At 38.3% G+C, this 13,152-nt stretch overlaps 1 protein-coding gene across 2 annotated transcripts in view; it reads right to left on the bottom strand.

The window, feature by feature from the left end:
* The window catches only part of astn2 (astrotactin 2), a 291,315-nt gene that overhangs the window by 176,052 nt on the left and 102,111 nt on the right, over positions 1-13,152 (bottom strand). For both annotated transcript variants that reach the window (XM_085168613.1, XM_085168612.1), the window contains exon 4: positions 5,506-5,658. In XM_085168613.1, the coding sequence (XP_085024739.1) occupies positions 5,506-5,658 (153 nt within the window). The remainder of the gene's footprint in view (positions 1-5,505; positions 5,659-13,152) is intronic.

Genomic DNA, 13,152 nt, shown 5'->3' with positions numbered 1-13,152 from the left:
GTTGACAGAAAACTGTGTGATATAGGTTGTCTCTCGCTGGGTCTTTCACACAGAAAACACATAGAGTGTTTTGACTTGGCAGTAGATCAGCTGTATGGTGTGCTGTAGAGAAATCCTAGGGGCTGCACACCCACAGCTGTAATCACTGTGTTTTGTCTGCACTGAAGATTGAAGACTACTGAAAGTGGAGCTGAGCACAGAATGAACTCAAGAACCATGGAACACAAACTCTCTCTGTCTTTCTCCCTATGACACACACGCGCGCGCGCGCAGGCAACAGCAGAGAACTACTTTCATGTGCTACTTCAAAGCATCAATTAAACAGAAGAAAACCTAGATAATAACCATAAGGTTATCCTCTTCGTAATGAGCCAAAGTATTCGTTGTGACACATCAAAACACCACACCGCTTCTAGCCAGCACATGGAAATGCATTAACACCACAGTGGGGAATAGAATGTGCCGCGGTGCATGCAAATAAGGGAGGAAGTTTTTAAGGACAAATCTTAATATTTGACGAAACCACAATGTGTTGTGACTTCAAAATGTTTTCAGAATGCTGTCTACATCAGAGCAATGAAGTTTACATACACACGTTCTAGTTCTTACAAACAAAAGTGTCACCCTGTAGACCTACATACAGGCTTTGAAAAGAGTACTAAGGAATGCCTGAGATGCTATTCTCATATATAAATTTCTTGAAATAAAGACGGCTTGTGCCTTTTTTTGTTGTTGGTTTGTTTATTTTTGATATTTTGAGCACTACAGCACGTGTCCACTAGTTCCATCATGTTCAAGAGAAGGCTTCAAACCTGGTGAACTGTCTGTTAAAGCAATATAGTTCACCTGTCTCTTTACACCTATGGAAGAATTCTTCCTTTGGTGGGGTTGCCCTTCAATTAATTGGGGCTGCAAAGGTCCTTTTGAAGAGGTGCCTAGATGAGTTCACCAAATGGTGGCACAACACTGGTAAAAAACAAACAAACAAACAGCTCAGTGTCTATCAGTGTGTTTGGAGACACCAAGTATCTCCAGAGCTCCTCCTTTCCAATCTACTGAAAAAAGAGCATGTATGGTTAGCATGTCTGCTCTTCCTTTTAGACCCGCTATGTACATATTGTCTTGTATTCAGAGAGAGATGCATGAAGAGGAACGTGCAATACATATCAAGGGTTTGTTTATGTATAAATGGGCTCTTTTATCAGAATGGCTTCCAAAATGGAGCGTGGCTTTCCATGTGTCACCTTGTTTTGCTGTGCGTTATTCGCAACTGCCGCAATTCATTAAACATGTCTGCGTAAGACATCTGACTCTGTTCATTCTGCATGAGTTGACCCGGTCACACAAGATTTACTTCACAATACACACCAGAAGTCTGTCTTTGGAGGGAAGGGTAGCAGCTCGCAGCACTTCAATTCCAGGTCATTAGATCCAGTGTTCGTAAGGCATATCCAGCACATCTTAGTAGTATGATGGCTAGTGCATGCAATAAATTTTCTCAGGTGAAAAAAGAGATCATTTGGGTGTATCAGATAATTAACCTTTCTTCATAGCAACACTTCCCCAAACTCAGAAGTCTTAATAGCTTGCACAATGCAAGCATTGAGGTCATTGTGTGTAATACTATTGTCGACTTGTATCTGTGTGAAACATGGTGAAAAGGAGTTTGGCAAAGATGCTTTTAGACAGATTTAAAGTACAAGATAGATCAATTTACTACTACTTACCACTTACCATATAATATTCTAAAAATAAAAAAAAGACAATTTAGATAGCTGCAAGCAAAACACATGTTTTGCTCATCATAATTTTCTGCCATCACCACAAGAGCAAGTAACATTTCAATTAAAGAGAAGTCAAAAGAAAAACTTATCCAGATCAAAGTTTTGGATGCAATTACATTTGTCTGAAATCTGACTAAAATGATGATGGTTTGAGCAATCAGAGTGCAGTTTGCATCATATAACCACTTTCATTGTGCAGAACTGTATTCTTTTTCTTGATATTAGTTATTATTATCTGTAATACATTTCTATTAATGGAAATAGTGATGACTGTGTAACAGGAAAATTTATGCATAAAAAAAAAATCTGAGTCCAGGTATGAGATGGTGCTACAAGAAACTAGGCCAATATGTGCTGACAGGGAAGCAAGAAATGTTGCCACAAAGCAAAATTTCAATATGCAGACTTGTGGATGCCAGTAGAAGAGTAGATGAACAGCTGCAGGGTTTAGCTGAGCTGACACAACTGCTACTATAGTTTTCCACACATTCAGTTACAGTTTTTTTGTAACATCAATCTGAAGCAAGTTAACCAGAGGACTTTGATTAGTCAGCTATAGCCATATTCATCGGACAATCCTGCACTCATGCAACTCGTGTGCCCACAATACTTCGTATTTGGTCTTGTTCCAACCCCAATACAGATTCAGGCAAAAATCTACAATTCACCCTAATGACTGACCATTAATGGCATGCTTTCCCCGCCGTCTCTCAGGTTCCAGTAGAAAATGTGTGCAACTGCTGGAAATTGTTGTGTGTGCTGCTGGTTGTTGATGTCCCACGCATCATATTCTTACAGTACATACTGTTTTTCCTCCCACTCAGACACTGAGGACAAGAGCTTTCCTATTCTGCAGACTAATCAGCTGCGTGTGTTCTCCCTATTAGCATTTTAACTTCCTGAATCTCATGTTACAAATCATCAGTATGGTATAGAAACTGACTATAATGACTGCAGTATCTTATCTAACAGATACAATACTGGGGGGGACAACAAAAAAAAGTGAAAAAAAAAAAGTGAAATCTTTTGCTCTTTTCTTTGTGTAGTGACACAGGGCTCAGGCTCCGGGCTCCAAATATATCGTAAGGATAAAATGAGCCTATAGTCCATAAATTTAAAATGCTTTTGGGAGTTAGGACATATGATTATTCTGACTTGGGAGTGTGCCTCTATGTTTCTTTTAAGAATTGCAGTGATACACAAATCCCTTCAAGTAAAAAACAAAGCAAAAAAATACTTTTTTGTCTTTATTGTTACCACCCATATTCCATGGCAGATAACAATCAACATGAGTGGTCATGTCATTTATGTCAGTGACATTTCCACAAGCTCAGTTTAACCAGCTCTTGTCACTTCTCATCAACTATACTTGGGCTGTATTGTGCTCTACCTGTCTGTCCCACTTAGTTAGATTTGTATATGGATTATTGTATTTGTTGTATTTGTTGCTTTGTATTATATTGCAAGAGATACACCCCAGTGTTCATGTTCATGTTACCTTGCCAAACGTATTAATAGGTGATAATAAAGAAGAAAATAAAGTGTGTGTGTGTGTGTGTGTGTGTGTGTGTGTGTGTGTGTGTGTGTGTGTGTGAAGGCATATGCAAATACACACTGCAGAAAAGAGAATTAATAAAAATTCTAAATATCCAAGTTCAAATAAAAAGTTCTACCAAGCTAAGAAATAGAAAATAGAAAAGCATCTGTCAACCAATCTACTTTCCTTGGTGCTTCTCATTAAATCCGATGTAATTAATTAATTTCCTTATGCGGCACTAACCAATAGATATGACCAATAACAGTTATCAGCAGTTAACCAATAACTGCTGATAGTAAGTGCTTCTTCTATTATCACGTTTGCAATAGTGGCCCATACTTCTACACTTGGGACACTGTTTCACCTCTAATTATATGCTCTTAAAGGAGACTCTTACTATTGACACCAGAGAGGACATCTCTTAATGACGCCCTTCACTCTGTTGAGGCTACATGGATTTAATGGTAAACTTAACCTTTACCTATATTAGAGAGGAGGAAAAAAATAAGTGTTCTTTACTAAGAATATAGACCTCAACCATGTGAATTGAAAGATTATATCTACTACATAAGTAATGCATAACAGCAAAGGAAATGCATGTAGTACATTAGATGCTAACTTTATGGTGATAACTGTCTAGGGTATATGCTAGACCAGTGAATTCCAACCTTTTGGAACAAAAATGTCACCAAAAAACATATTGATAATTTTTCCCCGTGCACCAGCCATAGCGGAATTGGTTCAGTTACCTTTTTTGCTTTCTTCTGATCACGACTCATGCTAGGACCTTCATCTGGGTCGAAATTTTCAGCAGGACCCAGATGAAAGCCCTAATTTTTTCTTTTCAAATATTTATCCATTTATGCGCTGCATTGTCTCACTCATGGCATGACTATTATGTCATTTTTTCTTCGTCTTCTTCTGTTTTACTGGCAGTTGTCAACACATTTAATTAGAGCAGGTAGTTGTAGTGCCCTCTACTGGAAGAGAATGTAATTGTTCTGCCCGTTACTCATGCAGGTCGCTTAGAGCAGCAGTCCCCAACCCCCGGCCCATGGACCGGTCATTTGGTACTGGGCCACAAGAGTTGAGGCTCAAGCGTCAAATTTATGTTTTTTTATCGTTTTTTTTTTGTTTTTATCGTTAATTCGGTTTCCCTGGGTCTTTTCCCGTGTGTTATGAATAAAACTTACTGGTTTTATTTTGTTGTATTTATCCACGACACCTTAAAGGCCGGTCCCTGAAAATATTGTCGGACATAAACTGGTCTGTGGTGCAAAAAAGGTTGGGGACCGCTAGCTTAGAGTACTAATCAGGTGGAACCAGATAATCTTCCAGAGCACACCTGATCATTTCTCACGGCACACCTATGTGTCACAGCAAAGTGGTTGGGAAACACTGCACTAGACTACCTTACTATGCTTATTAGAACCTTTTTCAAATTATTCTTTCTGATAAGAAGCCCTATTTATTTCAGGTAAATTTAAGCTAAATACTGGAGTGAACTTGTTCTTCCAAATCATATTTGATGAAATAAAGCCAAACAAATTATAAACTGACAGAAATGATAATTGATTGAAATATTGACTGTATAGTCAATATTTAAACATGCTACTGCAGAACGTAATCGAAGTGATTCTTATAATGCATAAACAAGTGATGCTATGTTTATGCACTGTAGTGGATAAATGAGAGCCTGATACTGTAGGTTAAATGCATTGTGCATGTGACCTCTATGATGATTATGCTGAAGCAATGAAAGCACCAAAGATGTGAATGCCGAATAATGAACTGAAATCAAAACTGGATAGTCTAGTTATTCTACATAATTTTCTGTGGACAAACTTGTGATTGTGTATGCACAGACACAGATAAATGATTAATGACTACTAATATACTAATATATAGATTATTTGGACTGGAAATTACCCAGAGAACTACAGATGGAATGCACTGGTAATAAACTGTCCTGTGTATCGTTATTGTTAAACAACAAACAAAATGAAGAAATTATCACCCCATCATTATCACTTAGGTCTCAAACTATTAGTATCAAGTGGAAAGGATTAACACATACTGTCCAGTATATAGCGTAAAATGAAAAGGAACATGCAAATCCTCTTGTGGTGTCTGTAGTATGTTTTTAACAAAAACTTCAAATTTTTTAATGACTTTGTGTCCTACCTCTGGTGTGGCTCAGGACCCTGCGGCGGCCTGTTGACGAGCTGTGCATGACATGCTGGTAGTGAGACATGTCTGTTGGCGTGTTGGGAACACGGAAACTGTCCTGGAATCTCTGCATCAAATCCTCGACTGACTCGGTGTTTGGGTCAATGGCTATGAAAAAGAGATGCAAAGTGAAAATGGCAGCCATGACAAAAGGCTTTAAAGTAACACCGTGACAAATGCTCAAGATATTCTAAAGAGATATGCACGGATACAAAAAGCAAAACAAATGTAGCTTGCTTTCTTTTTTGTTTTTTAGGAAAGATGGGGGATTAATGTCTGATATGCATGTAACACTAGGTTGTGTGCCTGTGTTGACACTGTATCAAGAAAAGAAAAGAAAAGACATCTAGTCACTTTTAGTTTCTTAGGGTTTTTTTTTGGTGAGGGGTGTTTTGTTTTGGGGTTTGTTGTTTTTTCCTGGACTTTAAATGATTCCATCAATTCAATATTGCCTCATCTCTACAGGGATCCTGCCAGCGCTTCCCCTGATGGCTCAGTTTCACTCTTCCTGATGAATGACTCCAAAACAACTGGTTGTGGGGAAAGCAGGGAGAACAGAAAGAGCAGGTTTTTTTCTTTACAGATTGAATTTAACAATAGAAAGGACAAACGATTTCTATGACTTGTTCCGATGTCCTGGCTCATTTACAACAACAAAAAAGAGAACAGAAAACATTACGAGTTTAGACTATTTTCCTCTTATTGCTTCCGAAGCACACAAGAAGGTTGAAACTGAAACATTAGATAAACACACACACACATATATATACACACACACACATATACATATATATATATATATATATATATATATATATATATATATGTGTATATATAGATATATGTATATGTATATATATATATATAGATGTATATATATACAGTGGGGCAAAAAAGTATTTAGTCAGCCACCGATTGTGCAAGTTCCCCCACTTAAAATGATGACAGAGGTCAGTAATTTGCACCAGAGGTACACTTTAACTGTGAGAGACAGAATGTGAAAAAAAAATCCATGAATTCACATGGTAGGATTTGTAAAGAATTTATTCGTAAATCAGGGTGGAAAATAAGTATTTGGTCAATAACAAAAATACAACTCAATACTTTGTAACATAACCTTTGTTGGCAATAACAGAGGTCAAACGTTTACTATAGGTCTTTACCAGGTTTGCACACACAGTAGCTGGTATTTTGGCCCATTCCTCCATGCAGATCTTCTAAAGAGCAGTGATGTTTTGGGGCTGTCGCCGAGCAACACGGACTTTCAACTCCCGCCACAGATTTTCTATGGGGTTGAGGTCTGGAGACTGGCTAGGCCACTCCAGGACTTTCAAATGCTTCTTACGGAGCCACTCCTTTGTTGCCCGGGCGGTGTGTTTTGGATCATTGTCATGTTGGAAGACCCAGCCTCGTTTCATCTTCAAAGTTCTCACTGATGGAAGGAGGTTTTGGCTCAAAATCTCACGATACTTGGCCCCATTCATTCTGTCCTTAACACGGATCAGTCGTCCTGTCCCCTTGGCAGAAAAACAGCCCCATAGCATGATGTTTCCACCCCCATGCTTCACAGTAGGTATGGTGTTCTTGGGATGCAACTCAGTATTCTTCTTCCTCCAAACACGACGAGTTGAGTTTATACCAAAAAGTTCTACTTTAGTTTCATCTGACCACATGACATTCTCCCAATCCTCTGCTGTATCATCCATGTGCTCTCTGGCAAACTTCAGACGGGCCTGGACATGCACTGGCTTCAGCAGCGGAACACGTCTGGCACTGTGGGATTTGATTCCCTGCCGTTGTAGTGTGTTACTGATGGTGACCTGTGTTACTTTGGTCCCAGCTCTCTGCAGGTCATTCACCAGGTCCCCCCGTGTGGTTCTGGGATCTTTGCTCACCGTTCTCATGATCATTTTGACCCCACGGGATGAGATCTTGCGTGGAGCCCCAGATCGAGGGAGATTATCAGTGGTCTTGTATGTCTTCCATTTTCTGATGATTGCTCCCACAGTTGATTTTTCACACCAAGCTGCTTGCCTATTGTAGATTCACTCTTCCCAGTCTGGTGCAGGTCTACAATTCTTTTCCTGGTGTCCTTCGAAAGCTCTTTGGTCTTGGCCATGGCGGAGTTTGGAGTCTGACTGGTTGAGGCTGTGGACAGGTGTCTTTTATACAGATGATGAGGTCAAACAGGTGCCATTCATACAGGTAACGAGTGGGGGACAGAAAAGCTTCTTACAGAAGACGTTACAGGTCTGTGAGAGCCAGGGATTTTCCTTGTTTGAGGTGACCAAATACTTATTTTCCACCCTGATTTACAAATAAATTCTTTACAAATCCTACCATGTGAATTCATGGATTTTTTTTTCACATTCTGTCTCTCACAGTTGAAGTGTACCTCTGGTGCAAATTACTGACCTCTGTCATCATTTTAAGTGGGGGAACTTGCACAATCGGTGGCTGACTAAATACTTTTTTGCCCCACTGTGTATATATATATATATATATATATATATATATATTATAATATATAAAGTGTGCTTGTGTGTTATACAATGGTTTTGACACACCTTAGGCCTTCAATATATGCAACATCTAATGATTTCACTGTCTGTAGGCATTAACAGTGGCTGAAAAAGAAATCCTTCAAGGAAAACTGTGAAAACAGCTCTGTCCCCCAACTTACAGTACAGCCAACTCCAAATGATGTGGCCATTCATCACCCCAACTACCAGTACCCCCACCTATCATCATCATCTTTTGATCTGTCAGTCTGGCTCTGAGGTGCACTCTGTCCATGAATAATGGTGATGTGGTGCTCCCAGTCGATGCTCATCATACATGCCAATGAGGAGGCAAAAGCAGAGGAAGAGGGAGATGAAGAAGATGGAGGTTAAGGTGAGGAGGCAGAAGTATTTATACTGATCTTGATTTTAAATGCAACCAGTAGCAGAAGCAATGCAGGTTGCTAGAGAACAAAATACTATCTTTGAATCATATGTATTTGTTTCAAAACATTTGTGGTTAAACTGAGCTGAATATAACTACGCTTTCTAGAAACTACCACATCCCCAAAAAGAGCCTTATGTGTCCTATCTTCAAGCCACCAAGCAGATACACACCCTTGATAAATTACACACAAAGGATTATGTTCATAATGTCCATTTGTTTCAGACACAGCTTTATTCTAGATGAAATACTATTTGGTGTTTCACATAAAAAAATAACGCCATGCAGCATCACCCCTCTGTTAGCTTTGCATATATATTTGTAACTTTATTACTTTGTCTGACACAGTAAACAGCAATAATGAAGTTCACTGGACACAATATCTTTAAGCTCCTTGGCCAGGGTGTTACTTTATTGAGTAATCCAGTGGCTCCCAGTCGTCTTTGAGTCATAAGTATTTATTTCTAAACATGTGTGATTAAACTAAGTTGAATATACTATTATTATTTCACATCAAAATACAACCTGATGCAATAGATAAGAGGAAGAGATAGAGGCATACATGCATTTTGGTTTATGCCCATGCATTTAAATTTAGGTGTTCTTTTTAAATTTCTAGACACCATTCATCCCCAAACAGATCCTTATTTGTGCTCCAGGTTCATGCCAAAAAGCAGATGCAAAGAATTATGTTCATAATCCCATCCAGCTTGTAACAGACAAAACTTTTTTTAAATGTTTGAATAATTATTTGGTCCTTCATATTAAAACAAAACAATACCATGCAGTATTAGCCTGTGCTAGATAATTCCTACTTTTGTGTAACTTTCTTCGGACACAGTAAACAGCAATAATGAAGCACACTGGCCACCGTGTGTTTAAGCTCTTCTGTCTGGTTGTTAGCCTATTTAGTGATCCAATACTTATAAACACGTAATGACAAAAGCAATGTCAATTATGCAGCAGTGTCAGCTGCTACATAACTGATATTAAACATTAATATCGATTATGCAACACATGTACTTTTAACCTAAAATTACAAGAGAAGCAAACACGATGCTGTTGTTCATTGTTTACACACAGCTGTGTGACAAATTAAAGGAAAGCGGGGTACTGGTTGCGGGAACTGCTGTCCCATAAATCAGTTCCTAATCTATCACAGGTTTTTATTTGAGCTGAGCTCTAGTGTCCCATAGATAAGACATCATCTTTCTGGAAGAGACAGCTCTGGTTAGATGTCCCAAAACACAATTTTTAATCATAAAAGCATAAATAAAGCAAATGAATTAAGTAACATTATACAAATAGTTGACCCAAACCACGTCAAGAAAATTTAATCAAAAGCCTCTAGCTATAGTAGTCAAGATACAGCATTGTGTACAGATGAGATCCCAGATGCCCAGAAGGCAGCCAACATGCAGTTGACCTAAAGGTAGCCTAAGGGGGTAAAAAAAAAAGAACTGCAACTTCAGTGTAAGTCTTAGGAAAATGGCAATATTGTATGTATTTGTTAAGAAGAAATATGCACTGATAATCAGTGCAGGGGGAAAAAAAAGGTTTTGTTCTGTATATCCGGTTCTTTCAAGTCCACCACTATACTGGACCCCAAAGGTTAAAGTGACCAGATGCATAATAGCCTTAGTGAGCTCCATTAGCTGTGGCATTCATGCTAGTGTTTGGTCCTCATAGTCAGCAAACAAACAACAAGGGCGGGGAATCTGTTATATAGGCTTTGATCTGTCATGACTGAGGAGAAGTTGTGATACCATGTTTAAGGTTAACTGCTTGCATGCATATTTCATGGTTTAAAAGTCTTTATCTGTTTCTTTTTTAGATCCCAAGGGAGAATAAATGTTACAGAATAAAGAATAAATGCTAGGTCAAACAGAAGTGCTTAGAGCCACAGTCTCCTTGAAATAAATTTAATTTGTCTCGAAAGGTTGTCAAGAAAGTTTCTCCTACATTTTCCCCTCGAAGAAACTTACAAAATCTTAAAATAACAATAAAAAAATGTAATTATAAAATTATGGATGTATACTTCAGTATTGTATACAACAGGAATGACAAAAATAGGTTTGCCTGTACTTTTTTCTGTTGTCTTTCTCCAGTATAAGCTCTTCCTATTTTTCGGGTCGCTCTTCATTTCTCATTTCTGTCAGAGAAAACTATCAAGATATTTTATTCTGACATTTGTTTCTGCCTAGACCCCAAGTCCACCGGCTTCTCATTTTGAGTTCAATGTCAGCTAAAGCTCTGTTGCCTCAATTTTCTCCTTTTCATCTCCCTTATCTGCAGTTTCTCCCTTATCAGCGCTGAGTATGTGTTAACAGTGTCTCATAAGCAGCGGATGTCAACAGCATGCTGCCTCAGTCAACTTATTCCTGGTGGTCTCATGATGCCCACTACAAGGCGATAACAATTCTCAATTTTCTGTTATTGTCCGGATGCACAATTCTGCTTGTTTATGGTTTATGCAGGCTTTTGCAAAAGTGTGTATTAGCTGGCATGCAATTGCTTTTGTAAATAAATATTTACAGATAGCTTAACTTCTACCCACTTTTACTTCCAACTTCCTCTTCAGGGAGGAAGTAGTTGCATGGAAAGCAGAGCGGTTTGCACAGAGGGATCTCCAAACCCAGCTTTCACATTTAGACTGGACTTCATATTGATATAATGATAGTGAAGATCACACCAATTATTTTCATTACAGTCACAAAATAGGCTAATTCAAAGCTTGTTAATAAATTACCTTACATACTAGCTGAATGTTAATATCTCAAAGACAGAATCTGTCCTTTTAAACTGCCATGACCATGGAAACTATCTGAGAGGAAAGTGTCTGAAGTGTCCACTCCAAACATACTGCAATCTGCCTGTTTCTCCTCCTCCATCTTCTGCAACTCACATTGTCTGGCTTCCCCTGGGAGCTCATGGTTGAGCAATCCACTAAAATAGGATCGAGGAAGGTAAAATATGCTGCAATTTGCTTTCTGATGGACATGTACTTGGTGTTCTCATTAGGTTGCAGTAAGGTGACAGGAAAGCATCACTACTCAGGCAAAACAAAAAGCGCTTGCATTTGCAAACTATTCAGTGCAAACAGTGTTCATCAACAAATAAGTAAAATCAGTAAAAATAATTAACAAGATTTACTCAGATTGCTTTTTCTTTTGTTGATGGCATTTGGAGTGCTTTTCCAAACCTATTTTTGCAGAAACAAAATTCAACTAGAGTGTTAGATTTTATCTAAATTATTCCATTTTAACATTGACAAATTTGTCAGTAATTACAAAAGAAAGCTAGCAACACGAATTAGTAAAATGTTGGGATCATAACGCAGGTTGAATTGTCATTGTTAACTTAGGACAGATGTTTGATTATTTTATCAAAATATTAAGTAAGGTGAAAATATTTTGAAAATAGTAGAACAAAATAATGGTGGTTGATGTTGTCACAATCACCAGGGCAGATTGCATAAACTAATGTATCATGACATTTTTTTTCCAAGGCAAAACTTGATGGTAAATCAGTAATTTGCAGAAGCAGAGGTTTCTAAAATTGTACCGCTGGGTAAAAATCTGATACAACCATGCCTGTACCTTGACAGAAAATGAAATCCAGCACCAGGAAAGAGAAACATTTGTTCTGTCAGCAAAAAGTGCATTGAAGGATCAGCTCCTCCAACAAGCCAAATGAACAATGACTAGGCCATCTTCCACTAAATTGCTGATACAGCCCATGGGAATTACTGTTTGTGAGAAACTGAAATCTTTAACCATGACTCTTTGTCTATAAATAGTGCTTGACCCTATTTCTCTTAGGCTCAAAAGACATTTCCTCTCTGCGGAAAGTCAGTGAAACACAAGGCAACATTTTCAGGCTTCTCATCCATGTCCCATGCCCTGAGGCAGGTGGTGATAAAGCATGTATTGGAGCTTAGGAGATGGCTTGGGCTCTGTTTCTATACATGCACACTAAATTGTATCTTAGCAGCTGACAATAGGTTGCTTGTCATATTATACCACATTTCAATCCGAACTGCTTGTTATAAAGGTCATTTATAACAAGCGCGTTACGCTGACTTGTCCTGCATAGGCTTAAAGAATCAAACATGAGTTTTCATGAACTGAAATCTGATAGGGCCTCAACATCCACATAACAGAAAACATAACAAACAAATAAAAAAAAAAATAACAGCAACAACAAAAACAAAAATCATGGATAGACCAAAACAATTGTTGTAGTATCTACTTTCAATTCAAGCCTACCTCTTTCACATACATGTTTTAACATCTAGAGTAAGTTATGTATCTTTCCTATTCTTAGCCATCCTGCCTAGAAGCCAAACAGCATTCATATTCACGGAGGCTTGCAGACACAAGGGAAATGACGGGAATATTTGTGTAGATCTTTAGACCCTACAAACCCCTGCCGCTTTAATTTGGAGAAAGTCTGCAGGAAGAAAAGAAGTTGAGAGCCCAAGAAATTAAATTCCTGCAGATTTAAATTTTTTTTATTATGTTTCAGTCTCTTACTCACTTTCTCACATATTTTCTGTGCTTTTACCTCTGACACGCAGACGTACATGCAGACACATGCACATGCACTTCCTCTAGTCACATCTCTATTCCCCTGGTTTTCTCTCATCTTTCACAG

The sequence above is a fragment of the Neolamprologus multifasciatus genome, chromosome 7 (genome assembly GCF_963576455.1).
Source record: "Neolamprologus multifasciatus chromosome 7, fNeoMul1.2, whole genome shotgun sequence".
In the NCBI taxonomy this organism is placed as follows: Eukaryota; Metazoa; Chordata; class Actinopteri; order Cichliformes; family Cichlidae; genus Neolamprologus; species Neolamprologus multifasciatus.
The sequence above is the reverse complement of the archived record's forward strand: the minus strand, read 5'-3'. Positions and strand labels throughout refer to the sequence as shown.